Genomic DNA, 18,385 nt, shown 5'->3' on the forward strand with positions numbered 1-18,385 from the left:
TCTTATGGCTACAAAAGTTAAATTTCATTGCTGTGACTAAAAAAAAAAATTCTCCTAAATTTAACCTTTCAGATATATACAATCACTTTGGTGTTAAGTGAAAGCTAGATATATTAAATAATTTCAAAGGTAGAGAAGTAAGGCAAGTCAAAATGCCTTGGCTTTCAAAGTGTACTGGTAAAATGAAAGAAGTTCTGGGCCTCTCACTACAAGGACATTGAGGTGCTGTAGCATGTTCAGGAGAGTCACCAAGCTGGTGAAGGGTCTAGAGAAGTCATACAAGGAGTGGCTGGAATGGAACCAAAGTTACTTGGCTATCAAGGCAGGACAGAGGGTTCACGATAGTTCAGTCTGCAGCTCTTAGAGCCAAGCAGTTTTTTTCAGCTGGTAAACCTGCTTTAATGCAGAAGATGTGAAATACTACGAGACACGGCTAAATGGTGTCATTTAAAAACATGCTGAAAATTGCTGGATGTTTGAGCATTTGAGAGGGTTTTTTAATTAGCTCTTGAGTAAGAGTTCAAATGCTGTTAAATGTGTAGGAGGTTATTTTGTTGCTGGCAACACCCAGGGAACAGGTTGAATTGGTAGCTTTTTTAAACTTCTTATTCTGATACCAGTTGCCACAGTTTGACTGGATAAAACCATTTCACAGCAACATTGAGGCATATCAAATTATACTTTTATTTTGGATTTTTTAAAAATTATTTTTATTTTAATTTAAAAGCAGTGCACTGGAGCAGCAAAGAAAGCCAACAGGATGCTGGGCTGCATTAACAAGGGCAACACCAGCAAAGATAAAGAAGTCATTATCCCACTATACTTGGTGCTTGTCAGACCACACATGCAGCCTTGAGTTCAGTTGTGGTCCCTGCTCTACAAAAAGGATGCAGACAGGCTGGAGAGGGTCCAGAGAAGGGCCACAGGGATGATCAGAGGACTGGAGGACCTGCCGTATGAGGAGAGGCTGAGAAAACTGGATTTGTTCAGCCTGAAGAAGAGAAGGTTTTGGTGAAGTCTTATTACAATGTTCCAGTACTTAAAGGGTGGCTACCGAGAAGATGGAGACTCCCTACTTACAATGAATCACATGGAAAAGGCAAGGGGTAATGGGTACCAGTTGCTTCTGGGGAGATTCTGATTGGACACAAGGTAAATTTCTCACCATGATGACAGTCAAACATTGGAATAGTCTCCCAAGGGAAGTGGTAGATTCCCCCACATTGGATAGTTTAAAGTCTCAGCTTGACAGGGTGCTGAACCACCTCATATAAACTACAGTATTACCTAGAAAGGCTTGACCAGATGATCCTTGAGGTCCCTTCCAACCTGGCATTCTATGATTGGCATTCTCTGATTCTATGAAAATATTTTCTTCCAAATTCAACAAGTGATATACTAAAACATTTTTTTAAATTATAGATTCTAAAGAAAAACAATAGTTATGTTTATATTACAAAGTCAATCTTACATTAATGAAATAAAAAAACCCAAGAAAAAGCATGTACAACATGCAGAAATATACACTCTTCCAAGACATTAAAAGGAAAAACATTAGACCTAAGGAATTTTTTTCAACTATTAAGGATTAAATCTCAATTTTCCCCAGGCATCTCTCAGATTGGTCGCTCCTCTCTGCAGCTTTTTCTGGGAATGCTAGAGGAACCAGCAGCTAGGAGAGCTCTCAGGCTTTCATGGCTGCAAGCTTGTGTGTGATGCTGCTGCGAGCCAGCAAATTATACAGCTGGCAGTTTGTCTCTGAAGAACTGTACTGCTTTCATTGGCTTGGACGATGGCTTCTAAGGTATCTGAACACAAACAAGTTACTATGAGCTATGGTGTGAATTTACAGGATGTCAGTTAACATACAGTACCTGATTGTGTAAATGCTTGAAGGCTGTCTGCATTTATCCTGGAGCACAAGTAAACTGTTCTAGGCCCAGGTCACACTAACCCAGGGTAGTAAGTGCACAACTTCTATTCTTTTCTTATGATTTATTCATATGTCTTCAAAATATTTTTTGGACCCTGGGTGGCAGAGTTAAGTCTTCCATTGTGGTAATTCATTCTACATACTAGAAAACACAAAAAAACAAGTAAACACTCTCCAAAGGCAAAAGAAGGAGCTTTTAGGAATCTGGACAGTAATTTGCATGGTAAACTTCCAGTAAATTTATCTTCAGCTAAATATACATGGAAACTTTTATTAAAAAAACCAACCCAACACAACAAAGCCAGCCACAATGGTCACCTGACCTTTTCAGATGAGATTTATCAACTGTATCATTAGAAGGGATGGGATTGTGGAGGAGAAATACACACAAGATAACAGAGGACTGGAAGAATAAGCTCAGTACAATCTGTTTACACAAACCTAACTGCCTCTACTAATTATTCCCTGAGGCCAGCAGTTTCTCACTATTTCAGTGGGTACAGTGGAAAGAAGACAGCTGGAAAATCAGCAACAGGACATCAATAGCACATTAAAATCCTTGGATATTGATTTGAATACATTGTTTGAGAGACAGAAACATCTGGAAAGCAGAGACAATGAGCTCAGGCAAAAGAGAAAGGAGCTTATACAGAGAGGAAACAGGAGGAGACAGTTGGAATCCAAAATTGGTGTGAAATATGATAGTTTAAGACATCTGGAACAAGATGCTGTTAATCTAGAGGAAGAATCTCAAAAGGCAGTAGTGAAGATCAAAGAAATAAATATCCAAAAAGCAATATTTGCTACTGAATTAATTCATCTCATGAAGAACTGCATTTCACTGAACATCCTCAAAGCAGATTTGGCTCTTCACAGCACTAGAGTGGCTGCTGGGAACAGACTAGAATCAGAGTATAATGAAATGAGTGAATAGCTAAGACCTGCAGAACAACAACTTTGTGAACTGGATGATGGGAAGCGAGTTCTTACAGAGAACTGCAAGGATTTGCTGAATAAAGCTCGACAGGTGTGCAAACTGGGACCAGATGAACATCTTCCAAAAGAATTTCAAACTGCTTTTCAGGATCTTCTGAACATGTTGGAGGAAACCGATGGAAAAGTGAATTGGATAAATACAAGCAAAACATTGCATGTCAAAAAAAAGTGGCTAAACCCCCTGAAAAAACTAATAGAGCAAATTAATGAGAAGTTCAGTAACTTCTTTAGTTCTGTGCAGTGTTTTGGTGAAGTTGATCTTCATGTGGAAAATGAGGAGTATGACATGTATGGGATTTGCATTAGAGTGACATTCCACAGCAGCACTGAACTTCATGAACTGACCTTCATGAACTGACTCCATATCATCAGAGTGGAGGTGTGAAGCGCTTCCACTGTGTTATACCTGATGGCTCTACAGGAACTCAAGAGATGTCCTCTCAGGGCTGTAGATTAAATAAACTGGGGAATGGATTCAGTGAATGAGAGGAGAAAGTGCAAATTATTAATAAAGTTTAGTATACACAAAATGTGGTACATGGTAACAGAATCAACAGAAACAAGGAAGTGGATTGCTGAATTAAGATTTAAAAATATTGAGCTGTTTCTGTAGTCTTACAGATTTTAATTTATAATTGAAACCATTTCCCTAATCTGTTAAATTTTTATTAAAAATTTATCAAAATTATTTCTGCTTTCAGTTAGTCTTTTGTTAAACAGAAAACTTGTGATTTTTCAGGTGTTATTCAGGTGTTTTGCTGGACAGTGTTCTCCACTCCTTACAAAACTGATCACTTCCCCCTTACCTGTTGAATAAGCTTTGCTAACTTATTTACTCCTCAGTTAAATGATACTTTCTGGATACTTCTTAATACCTACTTATTAACAGCAGAAGGCAGATGTTATAGCCTATAATGTATTTTCTTAAAGAAGAACCAAAAAAACCCTACAACAAGCTGGTATCTCCAAAAAGTACATATCCTTAACAGCAATTACTGGCATGCAAATAAACATCCTTATTGTTCAAATTTATTGAGATGTACTATAACTTAGTTTATCACTAAGTTAGCAATCAATATATTCTTACATTCCTTTCTTTAGATTAAATCAGAAAACATAAATGGATTGGTTGGTTTTTTTTTTAAATGAAGTCCCATGCACAATATCTTCTTGACTACTTAGGGATTCTTATTTTTTTTACAGAGAATATTCTTGAAAATAAGCATGCTCATATTCACTATTAAAGTGGCTCGAGAAGTGCATCACTATGGGATTACTAGAAAAAACCCTTTTAAAAAATGTAGGTCTACTTTCAAATATGCCTTTACTTTGTAATATTTGGTCAGATGTATTAGTAATGGAGGCGGAATCTCTTCAGAGAAACACAGGGCAGGCAAAGGAGAGAGAGAAAATTAAGTCAGTGGGCAGCAATGCACACAACACACACTTGGGTCTGCTGCTAAACACAAGCCTAAAACCACAATGCAAGTCCTGGTATGAGACGAGAACTGGGTTTCATCAGATTGGCAACTATTCAAACCCAAGAATGGACAGCTGTTTTACAAAACAGTTTGAGTCTCCAAATGCACCCCACTGAGGCAGCAGTTCTGTGTTGGATGAGCAATGGAATGTGGAGCATTCCATATCCTAAAATCTGACAAATACCAGAGAGGTGGATACAGAAGATACTGTTGTAAACAACTACATAGATACTTTCTTAATGAGACTCAGATAAAGATTTAGGAAAGTTTTAACACGCCCCAGAGTTGCTTTTATATGAAGTTTTCCACTTCTGTAGGAGTAGAATCTGACCAACTATTGAGCCTTGTCAATGAAAATTAATCCATTAATCCAGGCAGGCCAGGATGAACTGGATTGCTACACAGCTGCATTCATCCAGTCACAGTGCTATTATTTCATAGTTGTAAAAGCATCTCTTCCAAGCAGACACAGCTGATAGAAAGGCAGCAATGCAGAAACATTCAGCAGAAGAGATGTTGGCAGGGCTTTACTACGTCCAGGTTCTTTCCTCAAAATACTAGATCAATTCACAGTGTCAAAAAAGACTGCTCTCCAGATCATAAATATAAAAAATAGATTCCTTATGAACACAAGCTTGAACCTTTAACTATTTTCTTTTCTAAAACCAAGTAAAAAACTAGACACATTTTCATAAACAACAAAGGTAATACAGCAGGCAGGAGTCACTCTGATCACATTGGGGATAATTCCTTTGTAAAATCCATGAATTCCTTCTTTCCTGTAAAGACAGAGAAAAACATTTAGTTTTACTTAATGTATTTTAATGGAAATCAGACATAAAGCCTGGCATTTTTTTTCTTGCACTGAGAGAGGTACTTCAGCTTAGGAGTAACAATTTCAGAAGAATTTCTCACTACAGTGTCAAAAGAGCCATAAGACATCAAATCCTGACCTATCATTTCCAGGAGAGATGACAGTGTTCTGTAGATCAGTTACTTAGCCTAAGGTTTAGGTGGTTTTGTGTGGGGGATTTCCGTGGGTTTGATTTTTTTTTTTTTTGTATTGTCTAAGTATGAGGCAATTTTATTTCTTCATGCCACAAAAACTGGTTAAAATAAATTCAAATATCTGCAGCCTGTTCCAAAATTGTTTACAGATTTAATCTCACTGAAGCCAGCAGAACTGAAAGGCTTGGTAGTTTTGGGTCTTGTAACAGCAAGTGAGCTGAGGATAATCAAAACTAAGGAAAGGCAGCATTTATTTCCAGAGAATTAAAGCACCTCCGCCAGAATTTTGATTCCACTGGCTGAGAATCTAAATTCTTCCAGCTTGAACCAAGAGTATTAACGTCAAAAAGTTTCCAAGACTATTAATCTCAGCTCCATATTGTCCAGCTTCACAGGAGCCTAGGACACCTGGAGCAAGGACTACATCTAACACACATCCTAGAAAATGCTTGGGTGTGGTTTACACTTCCCTCCCTAGGGATCTAGGTTGCATTTGTTTCATAATGAGTACAGCAGTGGCCCCAGAATGGCTGCATACATTCACACTTTATCAGAACTAATAAGCCTTTCTATAGACTGCAGCCTGAAGGGCACAGTGCTGAGGTACCAGAGCTATTTTTGCTTTGATCTGGCTTCAGCTGAAATGATTGCACTGCCTCTGAGCAGCTATGGATATGTGAGGTAACAGTCCTACAGGAAGCTGGGACTAGACTACAAATTCAGCAAGGCTGCAGGGTAACCCTGGGACATCAGTATAAATGGCTCTGGCTCACTTCTTCCTGCCAGAATCTGGATTAGCCACAGCTCCCAGCAGCACAACCCTCCTGTCGTAGGTGATAATCTGAAGCAGTTCAAAGAATCATTCTGGTTGGAAAAGACCTTTAAGATCATTGAATCCACCAGTTCAAGTGAGACTGCACTAAGAGCCCCAAAACAGGCAACTCAAAGTTTATTTTATAAACTATAAGTGATATTTGTTGGGGAAGTGAGAAGGGTGACAGAATAAATAACAGAAGTCTGCAGGCTAGCCTTGACCTTATCCTGTCTCCTCTTTTGTCCTTAGACCATTGCTATTAGTGGCATCCTGCACAAAATTACTTTGTACAGCTATCATTTTATTTGCTCTGAGCTGTGTTCATTCTGCAAGTCAGCAGCATGAAAGCCAGTAAACACAATTTTGATTCTGTAAGACTCACTTTTCAAGATGTAAGCTTTTATCTTTGCATGCCTACCTCCATGTCCTGTGGATCACATCCAACACACCAGAATACGTATTATGCTGATCTTGAAGACGAGCTCGCACAACTTGATAGGGATATGTTGCTGACACAGCAAATATTTTGGATACAGCTGCCATCATTATGTATTCCACAGTGTTCTAAAAACAACAAAAAATACAAGGCTTGCCTTAGCAATGGATTAAATTTGCCTATTTTCCAAAATCTTACTTGATTTTTAAGTGTTGAACTAAATAATACTTTAGGGTTTTTTTCCCTTTATAGTACCCACAGTTTAAAAAAAGGCAATGCTTACTATATACAGAGCTACAGGTAATTCATTGTAAAATGTGTGTTGCACCCCCTCACTCCTACCAAAGTAGTGAAAAAGTTACTGCCTCTGCCCAACTTGCACCTGTTGGCAAAGATTTCCATGTAATTGTGTAAGACCTCCACTTGTGGTTCCACAAAGACAAAACATTCTCCCTCTAAATCTCTCAAAATACTTGCCAAAATAAGCAGCTGGATTCCCTACAAAAAACCAGTACTAACCAGTTGCTTGTTTAAAAAGCGAAAAAGCATTATTTCCTTCTATATATTCTATATTCCAATTAATGTAGCAAGATGTTGTAAAATTTGGCTGTTCTATGACCTATACAAATGGAATAAAATTCCACTTGTTTACAGGCCACATCACAGTTTTCTTCTCAATAATCTTACCAGTTTTGTATCTGATGCTCTGTTTCTATAGGTGTTGTATCTCAGTTTCAAATCCTCATATGCCATGAACTGTAGTGCTCCATGTGAAGTTCCAAACAAACCAGGCACAAATCCCTAAAAAAACATTAATAAAACAAGGTTAAACAGCAACCCACAAAAACGATACAACCTGTCAGTGCTCAGCTTACACACACATTTACTGTGCAGCATGACTCAAAGCCCATTCCGGGCTGGTGTTCTTACTAATAGGCATCACACAAAGTGTAATAAATGTTACTTTTCTCCAAATGACAGGCAGGATGAAGATACATCATGAGTGAGCCAGATGAACTAAGAGGCCGGGGGACTCTAGCTCACAAAACACAAGCACAGGTCTTAAAAAGCTGGTAACAAGGATCAGCCTGAACCAGCTGTAGCCTTGCAAATGTGCTGCCTGGCTCCTGCCCCTGTCCAGGTACTGGCACTAAGTTGTTTGGTTCTCACCTGAGATTGGTAAGGCAATGACAGAAGCTTATGTCTCTTCAGGAGTAGAGGTACAAAAAAATTCTTGTGATCAAGTCCTGGACATAGGGGGGAGGTGTGTGTGTGTACAGAAACATGTACCTGCAGTACACATACATTTTTATATAAAGTGCAGAGCAGAAAGTTGAAGGGCACAGATGAAAAGCTCATACTTACAGATTATTTACATTAAAGAAAAAAATCTAAGGTTCGGACCAATTTGAGTGCATTCCTCACCCTGCTCAGATAGTATCCCAAGGCAGCTGAATAAGGGTGACCAAATGTGTAACAAGGAAGTCTGGGAAATGTTCTCCATTTGTAAGAGGCAGTAATGCTAAGATTATAACACAAAACTATATAGAAACCTTTTCTTTCAAACAAGTTGAATAGAAGGGGGAAAACAGGTATTTTCTGAAGTGTCTGGAGTTCCTTCAGGAGCAGGACTTGAGAGAATTGAAAATGAGCTACAGTTGCATGGGTTCTGAGAAACTTTAATTTTCTTTTTGAAGTGCTGGTCACTTACACTGGAAAAATACAAATAAATGGGGGATTAATCATCTTGGCAAGAAATTACTTAAAGGAGCCAAAAGCTTGCTAAAAATTATTGCAAGAGGAAATAGGGCTCAAAGAACCAAAATGTCTCAAAATATACTGGTATCAAACAGTTCTATGTTATTTCCCCTGATTTATTCAGGTAAGATAGAAGATTTAAAATATGTGTCTGAACATAGACCTCTCTATTAGACTAAATACTAAGAGCCTGGAGAAGGAGAAGAAAAAGAGAAGGGATTCTGGTAGAAGTTCATTGGAATGTCTATAATCTAAGAGGACAAACTAATAAATTACTTCATAAACTCCCAACTTGCAGAAAAAACCCACAAACCTAAAACAACAGCAGGCATAAAAACTGCACTGAGCTTCTATCACTTCTGAGATTAGCTCTCTGGATGCTATAGATTTCTTAAGTTTACAATATTACAGTCATTCAGGAAGTGATGTTTAGGATCTCTTTAATAATGGGGATGAATTTCTCCTCAAGGGAAAAAAAAATGGTCATGAACTGATCATCAGTGACCATGAACTGACAAAATGCATTAAGGTAAAGCCTCAGGAAAAAAAACCAAAACACTTTCTCAAATGAGGATGAGTGGAATTAATCTAAACATCTATATTTTGTCAACTGTGAGCATAATAACAGAATTTTGTCAACTTTGAAGTCAAAGGGCTACAAGAGGGAAAAGGCCAACTTCAGTTTTCAGAAATCCTGGATTAGAAAAGAAAAATAAACAGTAATATAAAAACAGAAGAGGAAGAAGAGAAAAAAATCAAAATTATTGAAAATACCAAAGAAAAAATGATCTGGGTCAGCAGAACAAGGGACAGTATACAACTTCTGTATAATGAAAGCATAAAAAAGCTTAAAAAAATATTTGCACATTAAAAGTCAGAGGAAATAACTGCTCTCTACTTGGAATGAATTAGAGTGATGTCTTTATATCATAGGAGAATGAGGTAATCTTTTCCCCATCAACAAAAGAAGAATGTTAAACAACATCTAAGAGTGCTAAACCCTTAAATTTAAGCCAGCAGATTTGGGTAACTTGCACCCAAGAGTCCTAAAGCATCTGCTTATGATATTTGCTAAATGAGTACCAGGACGCTCCAAGTGTTGTGCTGATGGGAAAAGCTTTCAAAGACTGAAGAACCTTTACTGTTGAGCCAGTATTAAAAAACGCAAGAAGGGAGTAAGGCCAACGGACCTCAGTAAAATAAGAGCTGACCCAGGCTTCTACTTTATGAATTTTATTTTTTTAACTTTATTATTTAAGCATATTTTTGTAATGAGGGCTTGACAGGGTCAATGGCTGCTTACAGAAGTCCTGTTTGAATTCTCTTTTGGAGAACTAGAACAGTAGAATTAAACACATAATTAAAAATTTAAAAGGTAAAGTATATAATTCTGATCAGTAGACAATGGGAAAAAGATGGTATTTTAAAGCTGGAATAAGCTACCCTAAGTGCCAAAGATCCAGGACAAAAGAAAAATCTCCTGTTGGCTAGCATTTCAAAGGTTGCCCATCATAATGAAAGGGAACATAGCTGGGCAAGGGAACATAAGCAAATGTGTATAGTGTAAAGCCAATGTAGTTGGTGATGCAGCACTTACACTGCTGCCTGAAGAGTTGAAGAGAGCTCCTGCCTCTGCTACATGTTTTGAAAGAGTGCAGTAGATTCCCCTTGTAATCTGTTCAGTGTCTTCATTTGTGTGTGTGTGTGCCAAAGACCTGCACCAGAGTGCTCTGCTCTGACATGTGCAGAAAGACACTGGAAGTATCCCATTATCACCCTATGCATCTTGACTCCTTCCTGGTGAAAGATGATACCCTCTTTTATGTGAAAGTTACTTACACTTCTATCTCTCTGTAGAACCTGGGACTAAAGTTGAAGTCAAGATGGCCAAATCTCAGTGGATTTCGCTACATGCAAACACAAAGACATAGAAAGTTGCTTATCTTACTAACTGCACATTTGCAAGAAGGAAAATAGCACAAATAAAAGCACAGCAAAATAAAGAGAACTAAGTGCCTTAGACATTAATAAACTGGAAAAATACTTTATCCTTAGACTACTGAATCTTACCTTCCAAAGGTGACATGACAATATAGAAGTGTCCAATGTATCTATTTCACTTGGTAACATTACTGCTAGGATTTCTGTTGTTGTCGTAGCATACTGCATTACTATTCTCAGTCTTGATGACTCTACAACTTCCTTTAATCTCCTTACACTTTCTGCACTCCCTGTTTATATTACTGCTGTACATTAAGGACTGATTTATTTCTATTTGCTGCCTCTACATCATCACTGAGAGAGAATGAAACTGAAAATACAAATCCAGAAGCATGGAGGCCAGAAGAATGTTAGTTGCATTCTTGATTGATGTTTTAGTAGTCAGTTACTCTAGGTTAGACATCTAACAGTTTCCCAAGTGCTCAGATAGTTTGTTTTTCAGAAAGAGCCAATTGCTACGATCTTACAACTATTTTACAAAGTTTGGTCTCTCCTGCCTTGCACTTGAAAAGAACCATGGAGATGGTTGCATGACATTCAACTTCACAGCAAAATAATTTTTAGAGTGCAGATCTCCAACAGATCTATCTATAGGTATGTTCAAATTACATAACCCCAAGCTGTTTTTTTCCTCAGTCTAGTGTGTAGCAGAACAGGTCTCTCCCCAGTCATCTGGGAGATGGAGACCAAAGGACAAAGCCTACTGGGTGGAGGATGGGAATATCACTGACTAGATGTTTACTGGGATAATCAGTGAAGGAAAGGCTCCTATCTTTTCAAGAGCGGGCCAAGCTCAAGAAGAACAAGTTCACAAGGAACCCAGCTTCAGATAAACTTCAGTTTAATAAACAAACAATACCCAACAGAACAAATAAAGATAGCTTTGATCCCTGCTAGAAAGATTGATACACCCTGACATTTCTACTCTTATACCCCAAAGGACTGAAAGGAATTGCTCAGGCCAGTAACAGCATCTTGTGCAGAAGAGAGATACAAATGGAACTGCTTGGACAGAAATACCATTCTTTAGAAGACTAATGTCAAATTAATCAGAAAGAAACTATTTCCAGATTTTATTTGCAACTTGTAGTGGTATTCTCTGAGATGCACTTATCTGCTACGAGGAACTCTAACTGAAATTAAGATTATGAGGAAAAAGAAGACATTCTTATGCACTTCAGCCATCAAATTTCAAATAAAGCAAGTAAGGCAAAAGATGAAAACTCTCCCATAACCACAAAATGGGGGAAAAGCATAGACAAGTTAAAGGGCCACCTGAAGAGGTGCCTTTTTCCCCAGTACAGAGAAGGCTGAGAAAACTCTGACATTGAATGAAAGTTGTTCAGTGTCCAAAGTTCGCTTTCTTTGCTGATTTAACCAAGTAATTTGCTCTTTCAAAGGAAGTACTTGGTTTAATTCTCCACTTGCAGATAAACACTATAATGAAGTGGCTAGTGCCAAAGGCAACACATGCTACACGCATGAATAACCTGAAGAGTAATTCAATGGAAGGACAACTTAAACCCTATCAGATGCAAGAAATTAGAACTTATCTACATGGAACAGAGAAGACATCCAGGCAGGCAAATCAGAAATCTTGACAATTTCATTTTAGGAATAAGTAAGGTGCCTTGCTCTTGTTGTCAGAATTTGGCATTCATTGTTATGTGGCATTACTAGTCTTTCAGCATAGAACCATTCTACTTTCACTGCAAACAAAAGAAATTAATGTTCAGTAACCAGGACAATTCCTAAGTGATAGTGTTCTTGCTCTATAGTATTACTTGCAGGAGAAGAGCCAGACTGAACTACAATAGGTTTCTTCACACCTTCCAGGCACCACTGAATGCATCTTGATGTCATGGCCTGAAGAAAGGAGGAGGCAAAAAGTCCAAATCCAGTTGCCATCTGTTTCCCTAAATTAAACAGAAAAAAACCCCACATATATGCAGACCATATTTAGAAGTCAGTAAGTGTTATGGATCTAGAGATGACTGATAGCTAGAGGGAAAATGAGGAGTTGTAAAACTCCACTGTGGAAGAAAAAATTAGCAGCTACTTTAGTCATATGTTATATTCTGTGAGATGTCAGAAAGAGAGACAAGGGATGAAATGGAAAAATGCACTAGCAGCAAGATCGACGACACTAGTGCTGCCCTCCTTATGCAAATTCTCATTATAGGAAGACTCCATAAAATCAAAAAGCAGCTTGTAGTTTACTCTCATTTTAGCATTATCATCCAATAGAAGATGGCTTAGCCATAAAGCTTGCACTCTGTTGTTCAATGATTTCCTGCATTTCAACAGTGTAATAGTTTTTCTTTTGATTAAGTCTTTTCTTTGCAGCTCTTCACTGGGAAAGAAGACTCACAGAATAAAAGTAAGTGAGCTAATACAAAAAAGTGCCCTGCGTATTTTTTGTAGACGAGTATTTACAAATCTTGCCATGTTACTGAGCAGTGCCAGCCAATCCTGGAATTTTTTGTAAATTTGATTACCTTATATAAGCCACGTATGCCCTCCAACTTGTAGATCTTTATAAGAGCATCAAACATTCCTCTGTATTGCCGCTTTGATGGATCAACACCAGCATTATATTGCAGCACAAGTCGTGTCTTCGTTACCCATATTGGGTTTGTAATACAGAGAGTCATGGCTCCTGAGAATAGATGGAAGTTAGACTGGTAGTTATGCCAACTCCAAAGCTTTTCTCACTTTGTTCAGCCGAGTGTAAAGCAGGCTTCTACAATGACAAAACTATTTATCATAGAATCATAGAATCATAGGGGTTGGAAGGGACCTCGAAAGATCATCTAGTCCAACCCCCCCTGCCAGAGCAGGGTCACCTAGAGTACATCACATAGGAACGCATCCAGGTGGGTTTTGAATGTCTCCAGTGAAGGAGACTCCACAACCTCCCTGGGCAGCCTGTTCCAGTGCTCTGTCACTCTTACAGTAAAAAAATTTTTTCGGATATTCACCTTGAACCTCCTATGCTCCAATTTACACCCATTACCCCTTGTCCTATCACTGGTCATCACTGAGAAGAGCCTAACTCCATCTCCCTGACACTCACCCCTTACATATTTGTAAACACTGATGAGGTCACCCCTCAGCCTCCTCTTCTCCAAGCTAAAGAGACCCAGCTCCCTCAACCTTTCCTCATAAAGGAGATGTTCCACTCCCTTAATCATCTTAGTAGCTCTGTGCTGGACTTTTTCCAGCAGTTGCCTGTCCTTCTTGAACTGAGGGGCCCAGAACTGGACACAATACTCCAGATGCGGCCTCACCAATGCAGAATAGAGGGGGAGGAGAACCTCTCTTGACAGACTAACCACACCCTTTCTAATGCACCCCAGGATTTATCCTACAACAGTACTCATATTACTTAAAACAGGTGAAGTTTTATGCCATTTTTCCCTCTCTCTCCCTTCAAAGCTCACAGCTGAGCCAAACCTACTCCTGCTGAGAGTACTTTGTGGAGCATACGACTTTTTGCATGTCCTAGTACATCCTTGACTATGGTTAGTGGTCAAGGTGAACCAAAAACCAGAGAACAGAATTGCTCTCTATTACCCCCCTCCACCCTCCTAAGGGAAGATAAAAGGGGAATAAGAAAGAGAGAATGAAAGGCTGGAAATTACAACATTTACTGGAACAGGGAAAAAGCAGTAACACGTGGGGTGAGGAACAGATAAAAGAGCGTGAGAAAAAGGGGCTGGGCTTCTGGGTCCCCTGGCTTTTATAGAATATGGCAGAAGCAGGAGGGAATACTGACCCCTCTCCATTCCAGCCCTCCCAGATCCTTCAGGGTCCTCTAGGATCCACTACCAGTAACAAAAATTAGCAGGGCCCACTCAAACCATAACAATCCCCCTTTCTGCCTCAACTTTCCACAGTCAGTAATTACCTATAGTAGATACTTAATTTCTTAATGCACTGCTGATTATCCGAGCAATTTTTTAGGTACAAAATTGTTCAAAATTTAACAGACACCTCAGTCATGAGAAATTTGCCCAACACTCACAGGCTAATAGAAGCAACCTGTTACAGCTTTATTGGTTATTGAAAATACAGTTTTAAAATAACTTATTACTATTTTTCACATCAAACAATATGCCTTCTATTTCAACAGGAAATGAATGCTCCAACATCCTAACAAAAGTCTTCTCAATTGCCTAGATGAAGTACAGCACAGAAGCATGTGCAAGAAGGTATGTTAGAAACAACATATTAAAAGTCTTGCTGAGAAAGATCTGAAATAAAAATACACATTCTAGTTTCAAAAAAAACTTGGAGCACAGATAAAGATTTTTGAAGACCAGTGAGATATTTACTTATTCTGTTAACTTGAATAGGCCTTCTCTTTTCCAGGTCTGTTTAACTTTTAATGAGCTAACTGGCTGATAACAGCAGGTGTATATACTTGTACTTTAGGACTCAATATAGTACTAAATATGGAAAATGCTTGCATGCAATGAAAACAAGGTCAAGAGCTATTCTGACAACTGCTACTTCTGAGCAAAACTGAAAAGACAACAGCGATCCACCTACTCGTTTTAGGCATCATTAATTTATCTACAGACAGTAAATGACTGCATTTGGACTCAAACATTTACCCTGGCCACCTGTAAGAAAAAACTGCCCTGACAAAGGCAGGCAGCAGCATATGAAAAGGCTAGAAGTAAACATTAATCTTCTTTGCATTTCAACTCACCAGCCTCTGCAGCTGACACTAGGTGTTCAGTTGCACTGAGACTTTCCAGCTTCCCTTCCTTCTTGTAAGCTTTGATGGCATTGTAACTGGAAAATGTAAAATATATTTTGGTAAAGGTGAAAACAAACCTATATCACTAAAAAAACCCCAAAATAAGTCACTTAAGACCACAGAAAACATTAGGGGGCACACAACCTTTGAAAACAGATGTTTAAGCAAACTATTTTATTTTAGTTAATTAATCTCTGAGCAGTTGGCTCTTTAAAGTGACCTATGATAATACATATTTAAATTGATAAAGTATTACCAACAGTATCAATGGGACAGCATCTTGAAGTAGTTATCTGACCTCAAGAATTAACTTGTAAAAGAAAATTATTAGATTATCTCCTTTTTATTGGGAACAACAGTGTCAGGCATCTATCTTCTAGTTTGGAAATACACTTGAGCTTTCTTCTCTTGATCCAGTTTCCAGTCTGTGGATTGAGAGACTATCAACAGTAGCTGAACTCTCAATAGGAACTTAACAGGAAAGCTTGAGGACTGAAGTACAACAATAACAGTCCAGATAACTGACAAATGAGGTTTGCACTGGCACACCAACTAACTGTTCCCTAAAGCATTCAATTAACAGGGATTGCAGTAAACCAGGTCACAGTTACGCTAATAAAGTAGAAAAGATTGAGTATTTAAAAACAGGCTTTACTAGCAAAGCCCATCAACTCACAGAAATGATAAAGGAATTGACTGTCACTAAAATGATTAAAAATCACTTAGCATTTAGCTTTAGCAGAAAACCTTATCATGTTCTTTAATCCTTACCATACCAGTTTAGGATTTTATTTTTTTGTGAGATTTTAAGCACAGTGTATTGGCACTTTTAGAAGATTCTTTGCAAATGATGTTGCCATCTCTCAAGTTCGTTAGTATTTTTGCATCAAGGGAATGCACTGTACTTGACAAACTGATAGGTCTCTGATTCAAACAGCTTCAATTCTGAACAGCAAACCACAACAAAGGGTAACAGATCTTGACTACTAAAACCCCCACAAGTTTATCAGCCACTTAGCACATTGTTATTCTCCCCAAAGATGTGTATATCTGAAAATTTTAGCGCACAGGATATGACACATTTTACAGCTTTACTTACAAGAAAAAGTAAAGTCCCCAGGAAGCCCCTGCTCCCAACATGTTTGGAGTTACCCCTTGATATAAGCCTCGTAATCCTTCATGCTTCCAGACAGTGGTCATACAGTGGAGAATCCCATTGTATTTTGGCCTCAGCTCCAATCCATCACTTACTATGAAAGAAAGAAATTATATTAAAACACGTTTCAGGAATCATCAAGTTCAGCTGTGTGAAAGCCATTACAGACATACACAGCCTCCAAAGCAAGCTGCAAATGAAAATGAAAACCTAACCAACCAACTGTATTTTACAAGTATGCAAGAACTGGTCTTTACAGACTCGTAAAGTAATTTAGGCTGGCAGCCATCTCCAGAGGTCATCTAACCCAACCCCCTGCTCAAAACAGATCTAATTAGATCAGGTTAGGCAGGGACATGTCTAGTTGCTTCCAGAATGCTTCCAAAGCTGAAGAGATTATCGCCTTTCTGGGCAACTTCTTCTAGTATCTGACCACCCTCACAGCAAAAATCCTTTTTTGTAATAAATAATGGGAATTTTCCATGCTCCCACCTGTGCTTGTTCCCTCTTGCCCTACAACTATTTACCCTCCGGAAGAACCTGGCTCTAGCTTTGCTATGTCCTCCAATGACATAATCATAGACTGCAATAACATCTCCCCACAGCCTCCTCTTTGAGAGGCTGAACTGATCCTGCTCCCTCAGCCTGTCCTCCTTTGTCATGTGCTCCAGCCCCTTCACCAGTCTGGTGGCCTCCACTGGAATTCAGGCAGTATATCAATGTCTGTCTTGTACTGATGAGCCCCAAACTAGGCACAGTACCTCAGATGTAGTCTTACAAGTGCAAAACAAAGGAGCACTACTGCTCTTCATAATACAGCCCAGGATGTGCCCACAGGAGGATATGCAACAAAGTGTTTAAACCCAACTTTGCAAAAAATCTGTTTGGAAATGTAATTAATGCTTTAAATGTTGTAAAACTCCTCAGTGATAATTCTCTATTTGTTATTGAGATCTTAAACACTCCTGTATCCATTTAGGATAACAATCCAAAGATACAGCAAAATGCTTCAACCAGAATAAAATAAGATGAAAACGTGTTTCCCATATTGACAGCAAACAAGGAGAAGCTGACATTTTTCCCTGCAGAAAAACAAGTCACAGTTTCCTGCAAAACAATACCACTGCTGTTAACCACCAGGATTATTATAAAGCCACTGTTTTGCTTTGAGTGTTGAAAGTCTTTGGCATGAAGGTGAACTTTGAATGTTGGCACGAGACAGGCGGCCTGCTAAAAACAATCTTGCTGCATCCTCTGTCCCTGGTGGTCATGAAGGAGAGGGAAAAGCCTGGTCAGCTCTCTCACCTGCCTGAGGCACAGGGCCCATTTTGTATCTCTAGAACGGACAGATTAAGCTTTGGGATCGGGGGAAAAAGAGCCCGAGACAGCCTACAGGCCTACAGCCTGTTTATCCTGAGCCGCGGGGCTGCCGCGCCAGCACCTGCTGCCATGTAGCCGCACGCAGGCTCCCCCGGCTGGGCTCTCCCTCAGGAACAAGCCGGCAGGGCACCGGCTTGTCCAGGCGGGTACGAGCTGGGCACAAAGCTGGCTCTGTCTCCGCTACCCACAGCGGCCGGCCCGGGGAGGCGGGCTCGGGGCGCGCGGGGCTCAGGGGGCGCGGGGCTCGGCGGCACCAGCGGCCCGGCAGGCGCCCCGGGCCCGCGGGGGCGGCCCCAAGCCCCGCTGCGGAGCCACGGCAGCCCCCGCCGGGCGCCCCGCGGCCTGCCCGGCCCGCGGCGGCGCTGCGGCCGGTGCCGCCTCACCTGCGAAGCGGATCTTGACCAGGTCGAGCGGGTGCAGCACCAGGGTGGAGACGACGCCGCCGCTCAGCCCCGCCGCCAGGCTCTCCGGCTGCACGTGCCGCAGCACCGACCGCACGGGCGGCGCCGCCGGCTCCTCCGCCGCGCACGCGGGGCCCGTGGCGCCCATCGCCCGCGGCGGCGCGCGGGGCCGGGGCGGGCGGCGCGCGGGACCGGGAGGGGGCGGGGCCGCCGCGCGGGACAGGGTCGCGCGAGAACAGCCCGCTCGGCGCAT

At 40.2% G+C, this 18,385-nt stretch overlaps 1 protein-coding gene and 1 pseudogene across 1 annotated transcript; one reads left to right on the plus strand and one right to left on the minus strand.

Moving 5' to 3' along the window:
• The first annotated feature begins 1,109 nt into the window (after nt 1-1,109).
• LOC127380817 (structural maintenance of chromosomes protein 5-like) lies at nt 1,110-3,542 on the plus strand (annotated as a pseudogene).
• On the minus strand, nt 3,426-18,325 carry SLC25A32 (solute carrier family 25 member 32). The gene is made up of 7 exons (XM_051610585.1): nt 18,115-18,325; nt 16,295-16,445; nt 15,145-15,230; nt 12,926-13,086; nt 7,356-7,469; nt 6,651-6,796; nt 3,426-5,189 (listed from the first exon to the last, which is right to left on the minus strand). Exons 1-7 carry the CDS (start codon nt 18,278-18,280, stop codon nt 5,054-5,056), a joined length of 960 nt encoding a protein of 319 aa, XP_051466545.1. The 5' UTR covers nt 18,281-18,325; the 3' UTR covers nt 3,426-5,053.
• Between the last annotated feature and the right edge of the window lie 60 nt (nt 18,326-18,385).

The sequence above is a fragment of the Apus apus genome, chromosome 2 (assembly GCF_020740795.1).
Source record: "Apus apus isolate bApuApu2 chromosome 2, bApuApu2.pri.cur, whole genome shotgun sequence".
NCBI classification, from domain to species: domain Eukaryota; kingdom Metazoa; phylum Chordata; class Aves; order Apodiformes; family Apodidae; genus Apus; species Apus apus.